This window comes from Vigna umbellata, chromosome 3 (genome assembly GCF_029865625.1).
Source record: "Vigna umbellata cultivar VRB3 chromosome 3, Vumbellata_1.0, whole genome shotgun sequence".
Classification (NCBI taxonomy): Eukaryota; Viridiplantae; Streptophyta; class Magnoliopsida; order Fabales; family Fabaceae; genus Vigna; species Vigna umbellata.
Window position 1 is genome coordinate 48,788,748 of NC_142167.1, and position 18,679 is coordinate 48,807,426.

General features: G+C 34.4%; 3 protein-coding genes across 4 annotated transcripts; 1 reads left to right on the forward strand and 2 right to left on the reverse strand.

Annotated features, from left to right (window-relative positions):
• Positions 1-1,727: 1,727 nt before the first annotated feature.
• LOC124844049 (uncharacterized) lies at positions 1,728-5,178 on the reverse strand. The gene is made up of 7 exons (XM_047320905.2): positions 5,020-5,178; positions 4,471-4,533; positions 4,302-4,381; positions 3,426-3,534; positions 3,006-3,165; positions 2,464-2,627; positions 1,728-2,309 (listed from the first exon to the last, which is right to left on the reverse strand). Exons 1-7 carry the CDS (start codon positions 5,020-5,022, stop codon positions 1,950-1,952), a joined length of 939 nt encoding a protein of 312 aa, XP_047176861.1. The 5' UTR covers positions 5,023-5,178; the 3' UTR covers positions 1,728-1,949.
• A 1,304-nt stretch (positions 5,179-6,482) lies between these two features.
• Positions 6,483-12,903, forward strand: LOC124844059 (P-loop containing nucleoside triphosphate hydrolases superfamily protein). The gene is made up of 7 exons (XM_047320916.2): positions 6,483-6,730; positions 8,684-8,827; positions 8,921-8,995; positions 9,110-9,300; positions 9,378-9,549; positions 9,630-10,046; positions 12,529-12,903. Exons 1-7 carry the CDS (start codon positions 6,548-6,550, stop codon positions 12,658-12,660), a joined length of 1,314 nt encoding a protein of 437 aa, XP_047176872.1. The 5' UTR covers positions 6,483-6,547; the 3' UTR covers positions 12,661-12,903.
• CHUP1 (Hydroxyproline-rich glycoprotein family protein) lies at positions 12,824-18,139 on the reverse strand. Of its 2 annotated transcripts, XM_088110826.1 has the most exons (10): positions 17,772-18,139; positions 17,597-17,664; positions 16,739-17,467; positions 14,986-16,353; positions 14,767-14,898; positions 14,492-14,673; positions 14,116-14,227; positions 13,651-13,794; positions 13,282-13,379; positions 12,824-13,076 (listed from the first exon to the last, which is right to left on the reverse strand). In XM_088110826.1, exons 1-10 carry the CDS (start codon positions 17,854-17,856, stop codon positions 13,058-13,060), a joined length of 2,937 nt encoding a protein of 978 aa, XP_087966952.1. In that variant the 5' UTR covers positions 17,857-18,139; the 3' UTR covers positions 12,824-13,057. The 2 variants fall into 2 exon arrangements, with proteins under 2 accessions (XP_087966952.1, XP_047176870.1); XM_047320914.2 differs by lacking the exon at positions 12,824-13,076 and having other exon boundaries at positions 13,105-13,379; positions 17,772-18,137.
• Positions 18,140-18,679: the final 540 nt, after the last annotated feature.

Sequence of the window (18,679 nt, forward strand, 5' to 3'; positions counted from 1 at the left end):
AAGTATGTATGTAAAAAGAGAAGAAAAAAATTATATATAATATTAAGTATTTGTAGCTAAATTAATAAAGTTGAAGTGATCGTGGAGCGAATACAAAGTAAATTTTGTGTGGTCTGTAGGCATTCCATTCATGGAAGCATGATGATTGTCTTTGTGCCAACTTTGCATCCAATAGGTATGAGCCACGTCGTATTTCCAGCTGTTTTTCCTTTTATTCTTTTTACGATGTTGGTTTTCTGTCATCATCGCTTTCCTTTTGGCACAGACGCTGCATGTGTTCATTGACTGTGACAATGTTGTCTTTTGCTTTATTTTGGCTATTTTTTAATGACACTGTCTCACATGAGATTAACACTGTTATCTCAGACATGTAATGTTGTCCTCATTCAAAACTGCGTTACGGGGAGAAACGAACACGTCCAACAACACCACTCCATCTAATTACGGATCACATTTTTATCACCAGTTGTCATAGTCATTGCCATACCCTTAATGGCCTTTGATTTTTGAGGTTACTATTTATTAATACGTAAAACATACACTTTTATACATAATTAATTAACTTTGGCACTGAAAAAGAAGCAGTTGTAATAATAAAAATAATAATAATAGTCTCATTGAAATAACAACAATGAAAATATGCTAGTTGCAATGTTTGCTTGCGATTGTTACAGCTATCGATATGAGAATATACAAGCCGGTGGCACAAGCACCAGAAAAAATTATAAATATTTTCTTATTCAAGGTTTTGATGTCTATATATATTATTTCCTTGAAAACGATGAAGTTTGTATAGTTTGTCACTGGTGCAAAGTTTCACGTGGCCAAGGTTGTTAAGATTCTAGTGCTTAAACCTTTTTTGTCTTGGGGTCTTGAAAGTTGTCTCAAATCTTATTTGAATAAGCTTATGCGAATTTAACATGGATTTGTATGGTGCCATCTTTGCATTTGTTTAGGTTTGTGCATACTCTTATTAGATCAGAACCCACTAGTAGATATAGATTAAAATCTTTTGTCTTTTTCATTATTTTTTAACAATGTTTTCTAACGTTAATTAATGACGTTGATTTTATTCAATGCTCTTGTGTTATATTAAACTATGAACAACACAAAAATAGAAACACTGAATTTTAATTGAATCCACACTTGCTAAATTGAGAATATACATACATATATATATATATATATATATATATATATATATATATATATATATATATATATATATATATATACTTATTTAAATTGTATATGATTTAACATTCTTTAGATATTTATCATCACCATATATTTAAAATAAATTACAAGTTTTATCACTACTCAGAACATAAGTTGATGGAAACTAAATAAAGTATGCTTCACCATTATTTGAATGTTTGATAAATTAATTTTAAAGTTATGTTCCAGTTATTATAATAGTATTTTATTTATTGCATATTGTATTAGTTGTCTTAAGTTTATTATTACCTTATTTGTTGTACGATTGATTGAAGGTATGTATCAACAATCATTGAATTTATCTTAATTAGATTTCAGCGATGAGTACACACCCTTAACTTTGTGAAACGGAGAGAGCTACATTATATTTTATTCTAATAATATTATTTATTCACAATAAGTCATTATCATAGTTTATTGTTAAAAGTCGTGTAATTGATTATGAATAGTAGAAGTATTAATACTCCAACGTTTGGCTTGATACAATTCCTTTAATTACAGGTAAAAAATAAATGTAACTTATAATTTTTTTTTTCAATCGAACAAAATTACATAAAATATCAAACTATTCCTTCTTAGTCTGTAGAGGGGAGAGAATGATGAAAAATATGTTTCCGTTAACATATTCATAAATGGTTTACAACGGAAAACATAGTTCAAAATTAACACATGTAACTGCTATGTACAAATGACCATTGCCAAGTCCAATGTCACATACGTGTTTTAGCTTTCTAGCGCCTTACTGTCATTGAAGCTCCCTTTTTCTTGCCTGATATCATAGCAGCATGTGACCATGATGATGGCTTAAAGCCACCAGCTAGAAGACTGGAGGCTGAAGTTGCACAAATTTTTCTTCTTTTTGATTCTAGCTCTTGTTTTCTCTTATCAGACATAGAATAGCTAGACACTCCAGAGAAAATGGATTCGGCATTGATCACTGCCCTCTTGTCCTTCCTATTCTTTTCAAACTTTGTTGGAAACTTCACTCTTTTTGCTGTGGCAGAATCTTCTTCAGTAGCTGGTAGTAGTCTTATGCCAAGGCCTATTTTCTTGGATGCATTCTCTTCTTCAGCAACTCTTTTCTTCTGACTCTGAGAAAATTGAAAAGTGTCAACCTATATTTCTTTTCTTTAGAGCAGAATTGAAATATTATTTACAAAAGAAACAATATACTGGTTCTGGTTAAAATGGAAAAGGAATAGAAAACTAAACTACAACAAATATCATGAGCCAAAGAGTACATACTCTAAGCCGGGCCCGTAGAGTCTTATTGAGAGCATAGTCATCTGAATGCCTGTTATCAGACTGCCTCTGGAGACGTACAAGCACTGGTTCAGATTCCTTCTTTTTCTTCAAGTCTTCTTCCTGGTGTTCAAGGCGGTAAAATGGATCTGCAAGCTTACCCCTTTCTGAAAGGAAAATTAAATATGAAGATAGTTAGCTAACTTTATCGACAACATTTCAGTTCGCTAAACATGGTCAAAGGCAAAAGGAAAATAAGGGTATAGCACTAGATTTAGAAGAGAAAAAATTCCATCCATTAAGATGGCCATTGGCCACTGGGTCTGACAGTATGCTCTCCCTGCTTCCGAAACAAAGTTGATGACTACATGCACTAACACATTCATGCTAGCGGAAGAAAACACATACCTGCTAAAATGTTTTCACTAATACTGTAATACACAGCTTTACAGGGAGTCAATTCAAAAGTTTTGGCATCCTCAATATCAAAATCTTCAGTTTAAGAAAACATATACTGCTAATTTTTCACTAATACTGTAACACACCTTCATCGGCAGGCAATTCAAAAGTTTCAGCATCTTCAATATCATAATCTTCAGTTTTTTTCTGGGCCCCACTAATAATGACATATTCACAATTCTTAGGATCAGTCTGAATGACGATCTCATGTTTGCAGCAAGCAGACTTCATAGAGAAGCTCCATATCTGAAGGACCAATAAACATTTATTAGATAGTTAACAAGAAAACTTAGGTGGAACATTACTAGATGAGGGATAAATAGTGCATAAGCAAACAAAAAGGTATAAGGCAATGAACACCCACATAATAGTGGCAAACTAAACAAAATATAACTATTCGTAAGATATATCAGGTCCACCCTTTAAATACCAAAATGATACAATTAATCACATCCACTGAAAAAATGATTTAAATTCAAATGCATTTGAAGTAAACCTTAACATACCTTTGTGGAGTAATAATTCCCAACTTGCTTTTTCTCTGCATTGAACCGAACACCCTTTGCAATCATTGAATTGCATCCTCCACACCATATATTATAAGGCATCTCAAATCTGAAAGTAGTTTAGCCAGATGATGTCAAATTAAATATTAAAGAAAAAAAATATCAACATGGTATCTTTAGCAAACCAATTTAAAAAGAGTTAAATGAATGAGAAATGCAACAACAATATTTCCTAGCTTCCATAAACACCAGACCATTTAGGTATCTTGGATCTATCATACAAACTGATAAGTACCCGAACACTTGGAGAATCCACCCTTAAAAGCTAGATAATAAGGGGAGAGAAGCAACTATTTAAATACTCCGCCAAGCATCCCACCATACTCCTCATTATGGGATTTTGGGATCCCATCATAGCGAAGTTCATATCACAAGCTTCGTTGCAATCACAGCAGCCATCCTTGGTCCCCTTTCTGATATAGGAGGGATCTCACAGTTTTATAACCTTTGATTTTTGTGTCGAAAACTATTTTGAAAGCAAGCACTTACATAAACAAGAAAATTAAATCTGCATGAACATGTTCAAGCTTGTAATATTTTATACTGATTCAGTTCAATCAAAAGGCTTCATTAGAATATGCTCATAATTCATAGCATCAATACTTTCAATTCTGTTATTTTTACACTTTGTCCATGTGCTGAATAAAAGAATATACATCAAATACAACAAAGGCTCGTCACTCAAATTCAACTATCATTTCATTTTCCAGACTATAGAACTTCAAGAATGTAGTGGGACACATAATTGGGATCCCTTATTCACCAATGGCAAACAGTTAATATGACTAAATGGTTTCTTCAGCTACTTCTGATTACCTTATAATCAGGATACCCTGATCTAGTTTTCTCGCCCTCTCCCGCAAGGCATGCTGACCATGAAACTTGTTCAGCGAACCCTGAAAAGGTAGAAAGTTTATTAGTCTCTTGATACTAGACAACTGTTGAGTTACAGGAGAGCTTAATTAAACCTGTTATTTGAACATACCTGACTCGGTTCCCATTCTGGAGGATAGTAAAAGTTGTCTGCTCTAGCAGCCGCAAGCGAAGACTGTAACAATACAATCAGAGCAAATTTAGTATACCAGGAAATTAACAAACACCAAATTGGCCAATACATAAGAAGCACCAAGAATCCCTCTTAAGCCGAAAAACAAAATTAAAACAGACAACCATTAAGCTACAAACCAATCAATTGTATTACGAAAGCAGAATCCATAGTTTTCTCAAGAAAAGCAGTTATATCAAACATTAATACACGTATATATTAGCCAAAAACATGTTCTATCAGCCTACAGTTATCAATCCCCTTTTACAAAATTCGACCATGAAAAAGAACGATTTTCAATGTACAGATTGAATTGCTGCAATTAAAGGTTCTCAACACAACAAACAATAACACAAATAAAGCAGTTTAATCCAAACAGAAGATACATAATTGAATCCAGAAATTAAGAAGCACGTAAGAGAACAAACCCTAATTGTGATCGTATAACCATAAAACGTAAAAAAAAATTAAGAATAACAAAATTCGAACCATTGCTGCTTATCTTCTTCAGAGATTATGAAGCTTTTCCCGCGGAATCTAAGATTCTTCACTGATCAGAAAATTTCGATCGGAATAAAATTTGTCGTTCTAAGGTGTAGTTGTTAATAAATAGTATGGGTCCAATCTATCGGGTCGGTGACGTGATTACCTGACCCGATTAACAATTTTTTTCCTGCCACAAAAACTAGTCCAAAAGTCTCGTTTGATCCATTATATTCTTTCCTTTCATTAAAATCAAATGTACTTTTTGGAAAGAAAAAATAGTATTATTGTTTATTGTTTAGGACTAATTATAATTTTTCCTATTTTTTCAACAATTTTAATTTCTTAATTTTTAATTTTTAATTATATACAATTTTAGACTCTAATTTTTTTTATAGTTTTTGTTTTATAATTTTTAATCATAAGCAATTTTGATAAATTTTTTAAAAAATACACTATTAAATTAAATATAATAATAAATCATACAATTATTATTATTTTCAATATCATGCAATATATCGGAAGTATAACGTGATTCCTTAATTTTACTCATAATATTGTAGAGCATCTTATAGTATATAACTACTAAATAAAACATTAAAATTTGATAATACATAAGAGATAATTATGAAACATACATATTATTAATACAATTATCCGTCTCAATAATTATAAAAGCAATATGTATACTATACACACCAAAAAAAAATCTAAAGAGTAAATTCTTAATACAACCAAGATAAAACTAAACAATTATTTTGTCACATTTTATTATAATTATGACTACTATTTGAATCACATCCTTTTATTTATGATTTTACTAATATTATATGTTTATAAATAAATATTTACATTTTATTTTTGGTTCTATTTTAATATTTATTTCTAATATATTTCTATACGATTAGAATACATGTTAAATTATCAATTATTAATTTTTCTAATTATATACTTATATTATATATTTTTATTATGTATACTCAAATTAAAATTAAAACTCTCACAACCTCGTTAATCTTTTTATGTATTTTTCTCCCTTCACTTCCACAATCTTTAACCACATCTCCACGACTTTTAAAATGACTATTTTATTCTTTCTCAAAATATTTTATGAATTGCTTATTTTAGAAATATCATTTTTCAATAAAAACTTTTATAATAGAATTTTTAGAATGAGTATTTAAAAATGAATGAAATACATTTTAAAATAAAACGTGTTTAGAAACCAACTTTCTTTTTTCTCTCTCTTTGCTAAGAACAAAGGTGTAGCAGCGGCTTGGTGGGGTGGTATATGAAGTGAAGGTATTCTACTTTTTTCTACTAATAGAGGCGTGGTTAGTAATAAGGGGCCTGCAGGAAGAAAAGCCTTTGTTAATTTGTTCATGCAGGCCAGGAGGCCCAAAGAAAGGGCCCAAATAAGGACGGAAAACATTATGACATGTGTAAGAAGTAACCAGTGTTGTGTGTGAAGAATACATGTGTCTTGCTTGAGTACATGTTGGTTAGCGTGAGAGAACTGAGAAAATCCTAATCCATGGGCGCTGTTTCATCCTTCTCGTTTCCACCTCTTATCGGAACCTCAATTTCTCGTTCCTCAAAATCTCGTCTCGTCGTTGCGGCTTCCGAGGGCGGTGCCTCTTCCTCAGCCACCAAATTGCTCACTTTTCTCGGCAAAGGTGGCTCAGGCAAAACCACCGCCGCTATTCTCGCCGCCCAGGTACATTGTTCATCTTCAATTACGTTTACAAATTAAATTTCGTCTAACGTTTCCTTCTTTTTCCTGAACATTTTTGTTTCCTATCATCTCAATGTGCTTAGAGAAAAGAAAAAAAAAAGGATTGATAGTTTTTTTTTCCTACTCCATTAGCATGCTTTTTTTTTCAATTTGATCTTAAAATGTTTAAAATTGTTTTTTTAATAAATTAATATAATATTTTTATAAAATTCATTTCACTTAAGTTATTCATGTAACTTGTTACTGTCACAGAATTACATTTACTGATTTTTTTTCTTAAAAAGTGAGATGTAATTGAAAAAAAAATAGGATTAAAATGCTATTAAACCAAAACATAAATATTTTTGACATGTGCATGAGCAGAGTGTTTGTTAACAAGCTAGAGAGGAAGAATTATATTTTTCTACTTTATCAAAACGGTTCGCATCTTCAGATTGTACATTGCAATTCTTTTGATTGTGACACGGGAATGTGTTTTTGCACATTCGTTTATGCGAGTTTGTGAGCCTGAACATTGAGAAGAAAAATGAACAAAAAGATGAATTAAGGTGTGTTGGAACATGGAAGCGTGTCTACTGAGCTTATTTGAAGTTAAGAGAACAACTTATGATTTATATAAGCTCTTTTTCGCGCAATAAGTTTTTCTCTAAGCTTTTAAAAATAAGTGCGGTTCTTTGGCTAACATAACGGCATAGGGTCAATAAACTTCATACTTAAATTTATGGCATAGTCTCTCATGTGATAAAAATTTACGCAAAAAAGTTATCCCTATTGCCTGTAAGACTTACTTTTCACACTATTTATGATTCCTTTTTGTTTTTAACTTTAGTTAAGTTCGTGTAGATGTTCCAATAAGGCAAGTTTCACGTCTTTGATAATTTAAAAGGGTTCAAAATAGTGTGCCAAAATTGAAAATGTTCACTGTTTTTGGATGGTATCATTGATCCAATTTAATGGTCTGGTTGGTGGAGGAGAGAGAAATAGAGAGGATGAAAATAAAACAAGGATGAATGCACATGAGTGATAACTAAAATGAAAATTAAAGTTGTTTGGTTGAGGAATATAACAAAGGAATAAGTAGAGAGATCCAAGATGAATGTATAAATGAGAAATAGAGTTAAAAAGTACTGGTGGGTCCGACAATTTTGAAAACATATTTCCACTCTACAGAATTCCCTAAATAATTTTCATTATTTTCCCCTCTAATTTCGTGCCAATCAAATACTGGCTGAAAGATAAAGGACTAAAACAAATTGGAGTAAAAAGAGAAAGGATCAAAATTATATTTTAGCATACATATGAATTCCAATTGACATTAAAAGTGTGTTAAAATGTGTTTCAATTCCTGTTAAATGGGTACTTGTAGAAGTTCTTCCTGTGCTGTCTGTGCCTTTTAATAAAGCTGGGATTTTAATTTTTAGCTTCTAATACTGTAAAATGTTAGTCTACAGTATGACTTTTTGCAATGGAAGACCTTTCTAAATTGCTCTTGTGGTTTCAAAAATAGCACTTCTATGCGACGTTCCAATCTAGGAATACGGTCATTAGTGAAGTTTATTGTGGACTCTATCAGGAACCTTGTGTTACTTTTCCACCTTCTCTTCACATTTTCCTATTTCTTGGAGAAGCCACATAACCTAATGTCTGAGAAAATGTTGTCTCCATTTCTTGTTTACACATAATTTGAAAATGTTATTTTGTTTTCTCTTTGTTTCCTATTTTAAGAGATTTGTATAGAAAACAGTTGAAAAAACAGACATTATGTTTTCGATATTTCAAACTGGGAACAAAATATAAAAATATATCTCAAACTAAGTAGACTCCTACTTTCTTTTCCAAAATGTATACTGATATAAGTCGTAGTTATCCAAGTTCGTCCTTGGAAAAGTAATTAATCTACATTTTAATTTTTTATTTCATGTACCTTTGTTTCAGCATTATGCTTTGGCTGGGTTGAATACATGTTTGGTCATACATGGCCAAGACACCACTGCTGACTACCTTCTCAACTGTAAGATTGGAACTTCCCATATCGCCTGCAGCAAGAACCTTTCTGCCGTTAGGTTGGAAACAACCAAAGTGTGTATTGCTTTTTCCTTTGCCTTCTGATCAATAAATCACAGTATATACTTTTACTTTGTATCTAAAGAATATGTATATCTGTAACTGCAGATGCTTCTTGAACCTTTAAAACTTCTGAAGCAAGCAGATGCCCAACTTAATATGACTCAGGGCACACTTGGAGGGGTGGGTACGTAATATGTTTTCAATATCATATTTTATCCATATTTGCAATGGATGCATTCCTTCATCCAACTTTTACAGAAGGGTTATATCCACTTTTCTCTGTCCTATAATCAGATTGTTGGAGAAGAGCTTGGCATCCTGCCTGGGATGGACTCCATCCTTTTGGTACTTGCTCTTGAGAGACTTGTGGGGTTTTTGGGGATTGCTGCATCAAAGAGTCAAAAGGATAAATTTGATTTAATAATATATGATGGTATCAACAGTGAGGAAACCCTGCGAATCATAGGTGGAAGCAGTAAAGCAAGGTTATTGGAATTGCCACATTCTTGAACTCACATGCACACTCTTATCATTATCTTTGGTTTGATATTGTGATTTTCAGATTGTACTTGAAATATCTCCGCACCTTGGCTGAGAAAACTGAACTTGGGAGATTAGCTGCTCCTTCACTACTGAGACTTGTGGATGAGGCCATGATAATAAGTAGCAGCAGATCTTATTTTAATGGGAAAATGAGTTCAGAAATTTGGGACACTTTGGATCAAATACTGGAGGTAAGAGTAAACATCATTTTAACATAATCATACCTTTCGCTCAAAACTGTAATTTTCTTTGTTTATTTTGTGTTGCCCAGAGAGGATCTTCTGCATTCTTAAACCCACATAAATTTGGTTGCTTACTTGTGATGGATCCAAACTGTCCAACATCAATCAATTCTGCATTGCGATATTGGGGATGTACTATTCAGGCTGGTGCTCAGGTTTCTGGTGCTTTCGGAATCACATCTCAGCAAGAAAATTTAGAAATATTGGAAAGAACAAAGAAAGAATTTTCTCCTTTGCCTTCTGCTTTCATTTCAAGATTGTTGATGAATAATCCTATAGGTTGGAGCAGAGTTCTAGTGGATACAGACAATGAAGATGCTCGGCATCTTCTTAATTCACTAACAAGTCAAGTTGTTATGCCATCTCCAGTTAGATTTGATGTAAAAAGAAGATCGGTTACTCTCTTCATGCCAGGTTTTGACAAATCAGATATCAAGCTGTACCAAGTATGTAATGTCCTTCTCTTTTCATGATTTTCTTAAACCATGATATTGATGACACTCCTTTTGAAAGAATTTAAGAGAGCAAAATTGTGTTAGGAGTTTGCTTTAAGACTCCACGTCTGTTTTCTGTTTTTTATTTATTTCACTTTTTAAAGAATTATTTCAGTTTCAAGCAGTTAGGAGGAGTTACTTAAAGAGTTGGGAGAGAAACTAAAATTTTATTATTACTATTCTCTTAACCCTAATACATCATACTACCCTATTTATAAGGGATAGTAGTTCAACATACAAAGGAGAAACAGAAGGCTCCTAAAAAGCCTATCAGAAAAATACATTACATTTCAACACTCTCCCCTAAGCATATAGATCATATGCACCAAGCTTGGAACATATAAATTGAATTCTAGGCCCCCTTAGAGATTTGGTCAGAATATCTCCGAGTTGTTCACTAGAGTTGACAAACTCAGTAACAAGTTCCTTGGACAACATCTTCTTTCTAATAAAATGACAGTCAATTTCTGTGTTTTGTTCTCTCATGAAACATTGGATTGGAGGCAATATGAAGGGCTGCTTGGTTGTCATAGGGCAGTTTCAACTGCTCATTTTCACAAAATTTGAATTCTTGAAGAAGTTGTCTGATCCACAAAAGTTCGCATGTAGTTAAAGTCATAGATCGATATTCAACTTCAACACTAAATCGAGCAACAACACATTGTTTCTAACTTTTTCAAGATACAAGGTTCCCTCCAAGTAAAACACAATAATCATGTAGTAGATCTTCGATCAATTGGACAACCGGTCCAATCTGCACCACAATATCCTTCGATCTGAGTGCTTCCCTTGTTCTCATACAACAATCCTTGTCCTGGATTTCCTTTTACGTATTTGAGAATGCAAATCACTGCATTCCAATGGTCAACATGTGGATTTTGCATTAATTGATTGATGTAAAATTCCTTGGGAATATAAGAATGAAGAAAACATTGTAGAAAAATATTCCTTAGCATTATCACTGTGAAGGATTTTAATTGTCTTCCCAAATTGGTTCTAAATTTCATTAAAAAATGACATAAATATGGACAAAAGTTTATATCTCTCTTTCATTAAATAAACTCAAGTACATTAAGAGAATTCATCAATGAAGGTTACAAAATAATTAAACCAAAAGAAGTAACACGACTTGGTCCCCAAATATCAGTGTGAATAGTTGAGAAAGGATAAGTTCTAACATGTTTTCTTAACTGACAAGACTCACGATCTAAGACTTGAATGTTCTTGAGACTCGGAACCATCATCTTCAACTTGGACAAACTTGGATGGTCCAAATGATCATGCAAAAATTTTGGGGATGAAGTTGTAAAACAGAAAACTGAAGAGCTAGGTTTTAAGAAATAAAGTTCTCAAGACTCATGTCCTTCTCCAATCAGACTCATACCATGTTCCTGTATAACAAAGGGAACATCAGTAAAGGTTACAGAACAATTTAAGGAACGAGTCGATTGACTCAAGGAGATTAAACTGTAAGGACAATGAGGAATATACAAAACAAAATTTAAATTTAGTGAAGGAGATAATGAAACTCTGCCAATTCCCTTAGATGCCACTTTGGATCCATTGGCAACAGTAATGAAATGAGGGATTTTCGGAGATGACATGGAAGAAAATGAAGGAATGTTACCTAGTCAAGGATCCATGAACTATGACCTTCCACGGATTGAGATATGTAGGAAATTGACACATTGGACATGGAGGAGGATTGACGAGGATTAGAAGATTTTCCAGACTTATACCTCAAAAATTCTTGGTACTCTTCATTTGAAATTCTGAATTCTAGATCATCAAATTTAGAAACATGAGCAGTTTTGTCTAGATATCCATGTAAGACATAACATTTCTCTCAAGTATGGCCTATTTTCTTACAATATGTGCATTGAGGATGCATACTACGACCACCATCTCCTCCTCGATTGCTTCTGTCTCCTTCTCTTCCTTATGGTGCTACCATAGCTGATGTTTCAATACCATCAATTGAATTTTCATCTTTAGTCACAAATTTTAAATTATAATGTGTGTCAATTTGGGAAATTGATTATTACTGTAAATAGGCTTTTAATTGTCTTGGTTATGCATCTACTATTTGTTTAAACCTTTAACCTTCTACATTCAGAAAGGTTTTGGTCAACTCCCTGGTAGATAAATTATGAATTTTGTATAATAGATGATGGAATTACATCTTGAGTTGTGCACATTTCATTAAATATCAATTGACGTTTTTTTAACTTTAATGTTTTGATTGAAATGGATAGCTTGAATCATACGGTTGTATTGAATGTTGATGTTTGACAAATCTCATACAGTGTTATATTCCGCTTCCCTTTCTATCACAAATTCTGCTCTTTACTATGGTACAAGTTTGTGCATAACTTAATTGAGAAGCTGATTGCTTTTTCTGTCTGTCTGTCTCCCTTAAAAATGCCAAATGCAGTATAGGGGAGGATCTGAGCTGTTGGTAGAAGCAGGAGACCAAAGACGTGTCATTCCTTTGCCTCCAGAAATTCAAGGAAAGGTTGGCGGAGCCAAATTTGAGGAGAGAAGTGTTGTTATTACTTTGCTGTGACTTTATTATTCTTTTTTATTTTTCCTCCTTTATGCATGCTGATAATTATCAGTGTTTGGAGAAGGCTTTTATGTAAACAATATGTGAAATGGGGAGGTAGCCCCATTACAGCATAGACAATTCTTAGACATTTTTTGCATGACTTGCTTTTATTCAGTGATCATTCAATGGAACAGGAATACGATATTATTGCTTGTTATACATCAACACCATATATGTTTGGAGAATGCTTATATTCTTGTTTATGCTGGTGTATGAAGGGTCTTTTTTCCCGCTTTGCAATTTACTTGTAATTATAGGCCTCGAACTGTCCACTCAGAATAATCTCGTGGAGCTCATTGTGTGGCTGCCAGACCTAAGCATTTGATGACAGTATTGAATATTGTTCAGTTGAACTTCATATTGTACGGTAAAACCTGAAAGTAGGCAGAGGTAGGGATCATGTTGGGGTTCAATTTGTCAATTACAATATGATTCTCGTATCATCTTTGTGTAACATCCAATATATATAAGCTATGCAAATTGAAGTAAAATGAAATATACAGCTGAAAAGGCAACGTATATGAGAGATACAGCTACAAAGGAAAAAAAAAAGAGAAAAACTTCTTATGGATATTCTACATGTCTGGTTTGTTATCTTCGCTGGCCTGAGAGTTTTGAATGCGGCTCCTCAGGTCTTCAAAAGCCTTCATACTCTCTGCATCGAAGCCTCCTGCAAACTGAAAAGAGTTCCACGCGATCATTAGTGTTATTCTGGCTATTTATGAAATTTTCACCTTTTACGCATTTCACAAGCATCCATATTAAAATATCTGTTTCAAACGTATGCAAATTCATTTATTAAACGTGTTACTGGAGTTGCTTTTATGCTAGCAACTTTTTAGTGACATTTTTTTTCCAGCAGAACATTTTAATGGCATTTTTAATGACTTTAAAGATGTAACACAAGCTTACCAAAAAATGCAATGGAATAGTACGTGTTTAATTTACCTGATGGACACGGAAAGCGAAACGCACGCCTTGAAGAATCAAAAACTCTCTAGCCGGTTCTTTTTCTGGACCAGATAATGCATCAAGTTCAGATGCAACACGTTTCATATACTTCCGTGCAAGTTGTACAGAAGAAAGCTTGATCTGCATTGGAAGTGTTAAACAAAGACCATGTTAGTTGCATCATCCTTGCAACGTTACAATGATCCGAGGCATACACTAGTGAGTGTAAATTCTAATGCTCTTCGTACGACTCTATCATCCACCATGTTTCAATATTACATTGATGAAACCTTTAAGTATTAACTATTTGTCACAAGTTTTTTTTCCATTTTCTTTTTACTCAATAGCGATAGCATACTGGTAATACTGCCATGATATTTAATATTGTATTCAGAACAGTTAAAGAAAGAAAGCAACACTTGGATGAACCAAAACACAGTTTTATTTGTTTTAGAAGCATACCTTGCCTACAACTCCCGAATCCAATAGCCAGTTTACTGGGATTCCAAATTCTTTGTACCGTGAAATAGCCATATCTCTCGTCCGCAAGAGTGCGTATACGCTTTGCTCCACTCTGGAAAGAAAAACATAGCAGATATAAAGAAATGAGTAGATGAAAAGAAGTAATGGTGTAGCTGTAGAGAACTACAAGAAACCTGACATAATAAGGTCATGTTCAACATTTTTGCGTCTTGAAATTATGAATCTACAGCCTTAAAGCATATATATGAAAGTTATTTAAAAAGCCTAGGTGTATGGATTGTGTTATTAATCTGTGAACTAGATATCCACCAATGGTAATCAAGAGAAATAATACATAGAAGCAAAGGATGCATACTTTTCAAGCAATGAATACATTTTCTTCAGGGCAGCTTCACATGGTAGATTGGGATCATCAATGAATGTGGAGACTCGATTCTCCAACTTGATCAAATCCTGATATTCAAAAGCTGCCTCCCTTAGTGCATCTGCTTTCCCTTCAGGCCAGTCAAAGTGCTTGAGGACGGCTCGTTCATCAACCTTGCATAACGAATAAAATGAGATGATAATTTTTCTAAGGAAAACAAAATGAAGAGGTTTCTCATAAAGTTACACTTAGGAATATGCAAATACCAGGAAGGACAGTTCCTCATCTAGCCAGTTCACAAAGGCCACCAAGTCATTAATATCTGAGAAGGAGGCTGCTCGAACTTCAGCTGCCAAGGACATGACAAAATCACCTTGTGTTTCTACGTCAGCTTTCACCTGATTGTTTCACAAACGAGAAAGTTATGCCTTTGGCTGAAAAATGAGAAAAAAAAAATAGCAAAATGGATGGAAGATTCAACATACAGCTAGGAGGAATGATGATCTATTCTCAATTTCCCCAATCATGTTGCTCCTAGCATCAGATGCATTACTTGTTGTAGAAACTAAAAGTGTTGAAGTATCTTTCTTTGCCTCCCTCTTCATCAATGACTGATAAAATTCAACTAGCTCTGGAGCTCTGTGGACTTTGTCACCATCCATTCCCCCTCTTGATAGGCTTCCTGGGGGAGGAGGAGGTGGAGGTGGTCCACCTGGCGGTGGTGGTGGCCGTGGAGCCCCTGGAGGAGGAGGAGGAATTGGTGGAGCAGATGGCACTCCATTGGCAGGATTTCCATTTGTGGTAGCAGCAGCAGCACCAGATGGCTTAGGAGGAGGCCTAGGCACCCTAGTAGGCCTTTTCTCAATGTGAGCAAGCTTCATCTTGCTGATGGTTTGATCATCAACATTCTTCCCTTCTTCGGATTGATCATTTGGAGTGCCAGAAACAACTGGTTTCTCCTTAATTTGGGTAAGCTTTGGTGGCAAAGATATAGTATTTCCTCTTTCAGCCTTGGTCATATTCAAACCTGAATTGTCACCAAACTTCTGCACTCTTGCTTTCTCTGCTTTTTCTTTTATATGTTTTTCCCTTGCCAAGGCCAACTTGTGGCGATCTTTATACGCAGGGTACTTCTCATCCATGGATCCATCCACTGACTTAGACATCAATTGGAATGAAGCAGAAACTGAATTCAAGGAATCACTGGATGGAACTTTTCTCATGTCAGTTGGAGTTTCAGGAGAATCAATAGGTTCCTGATCCCTGAGCCCAAAGCTGGTGATAGATACACTATCTCCAGCATTCCTTATCATTAAGGATTCTAGTGGACCCCTTGGTTTCACAGTCGTACTCATTCTCCTTGGAGAACCTCCTGAAAAGGATCTTGAAGGTGATGAAAGAGCACTGGAATCATCTTTGCTTTTACCCCATTTCTTAAACTTTTGGATTAGATTAGTTTTCTTGCTAAGAGTACTGTACTTGCTAGTAGAGCTATCAATGGAAGCATTGTCAAAATCTTCACTTCCTGGTGAAGAAGGATGGGAGAAATTGCTTTCGAGATCTGTGTCCCCTTGTCCACGTTCTGATCCAGCATATTCTAACATCAGTTGCTTAGCTTTCTCTTGTGATTTCGGGCTAAGACTCTTGCTGAGATCACGGGCTGATACTTTCCCTTGCGGTGTCTGGTAATTTCTTAGCTCATATCTCAAACATGCATTAACCCAACGAAGGTACACAAGCTCTTCAACCTCACTGAACCTGTTCATCTGCAGCCCTTCCACTTGCTTTAGCAGGTCTTCATTTGCATGCCTCAGGTTACTCACCTCCTCTTTTGCCTTCGCAACCATTTCAGTCTGCAGTCAAAGCTTCTTGATATGAATCACACTCGTTGCTTTTACATACACACTTGTTGAACACTAATACATCACAATTAAACTATAAACTTTAAGTGAGTACTTGAATTAGATAAATAATTTATTGGTTAATGTTCAGTTTGGCTGTTTCTATTTGATATCAGTGAAGTTCTTATGTGCTTTCAACCAGCAGTTTTAATCAAGGGTAACTAAATGTTCATTTATTGGTAACATGATGCCAAAAATTGACTAAAAAATTTACACTTCTGGGTGATTCAAAGCTTCAAAAGTCTCATGTTTTGGTTATAATAAATTATCAAAATTTGGTTTCATGAATCTGTTCAACTCAATGATCAAGAAAAGAGGTCCACTCAGGGATTCTGACCTCTGTCATATTGGAGAGCTCAGCCACTTTAGATTCAGCAGCATCGAGTTTAACTGTCAACTCTCGCTTTTCATGTTGAAGTTCTTTGTTTCTTCTCTTAAGCTCCACCACTGCAACCTCTAGGTCATTCACAGCTTTCAGTTTCTTTCCAAGTTCAGCATCTTTTCTGGCAGCCTCTTCTTCTCTAACCTGCAGACCCAAAACTTGTTGTTTAAGCAACAACAACTGGCCTTTTGTTTGGTTAGCCTCAAGCTGTATCTGCCTCTGTAGCTCCTTGATCTTGTTTCTAGCCACCTCAAGTTCTCTCTTGGCTGAAGCTCCTTGTGTGAGTTCTTCTTGGAGCTTCTTTCTCTCTGCCTGCAAGGAATTAATTGTGATATTAAGCATGTCTATTTCTACAGTCTTAATTTTCAGTTGCCTCTGCAACTCCACGATGTCTGATTCCTGCTCCTTCAGACCATAGTACTCAAGCAATTCTCCTTCAAGTTTCACTTCCCTCTCCTCCAATTCCTTCACTAGCTGTCGCAATCTCTCAAGTTCACTTTCGTTGTTTGCCATCTCAATTTCATAAACTCTGTCTTTCTCATCCTTATCTGGTGGTAATGGAAACTCGATCTCCCCAGACAGAAGATCTTCAAATTCTGGTAGAATATCATCTTCAAAGTCATTTGCTCGATTTATTATGCTGCTAATTAACTTAACCTCCTCTTTCTCCTCTTCCTCCTCCCTCTGCAACACACCAAACAACTTTCATTTACACAAATGACATCAAAATCAGAAAAACACAAATTTGCCAAACAAATACTCATGGCTCTGAACAAGACCAAAACTTTATCAAATTCAGTTTGCCGAACTCACTTCTTTATCTTGGAGTGCATCATTAAATCTTGTGACACGCTCTTCTTCTGTGCCCTCATCTTTATGTCCTGAGTCAAAATGAGGATGAAATTGAATTAGCAGAATTTCATTTCTTGACAAATGAAAATTTGGAAAAGAAAAATGTCAAAAAGAGATTATCTACAAGTACAAGTACCTGGATTTGAGCTTCTCACATTCAGCTGCTTAACAGTAAAAGCTGCAAGAGAAGCAGCAACTATGAGTCCTAACCTGACTATCATGAAGCTTTAGGTGATGTAAATTTTCTAATTTTGCATTTCTTCACAGACAGCAATTTCCAGAACCACCCTCCACCCATTTCCTAAAACCGCCGCCATAACAGATTGCTCCGACCAGAAGTTGGAAGAGTTAAAGACAGAAACAACAGCTAAGCAAACCCCATGTCAGGAAACTTACTTTATCTGCAAACTCATTGGAAAGTATTTCCCACACAATTGACTTTATCATCTTATCAGGTTTATGGAACTTTCTGTCAGAAACAACAGCAACCACCAATAACTAGAGGCCAGCCATTTTCCCAAGAGATTGATATATTAATTTGTCACCAAATTTCGCTCAAGAGAATATTAACAGTTAAAACCAGCCAGAAGGGAGGAACAAGAGTGACAAGGACCAGTGACAGTAATAAAATTGGAACAAAGACATGTTTCCCCACTGTCTTTGTTCATTCTGGTCCTTTAATAATACATTGTCTCTTCTCTCTTATTTAAGGTGGTTAGGCGTTGGTACCGTTTATATCCAAAACCATATCTACCTATATGTTCGAGCCACATTTAAATATCCATGTTAAATAGGAAAATAAATGTTTTATGAAAGAATAAAAGAAGGGACATAAGTTTTTATAACAACTTTTCTTTAACAATAAAACAAGTATCACTATTGATTTATTTAAATTTATTTTAAAAAATTAACCAATCATAAATCATCACGTGAAAGTTATATAAATGTTGTATAAAAGTTATCAAAAAAAAATTTTTAAAAAAAAAATTCCTAAGAGGCATAATTTTTTTCTCCCGAAACCAATCTGGATTCTTTTTTTTTTCG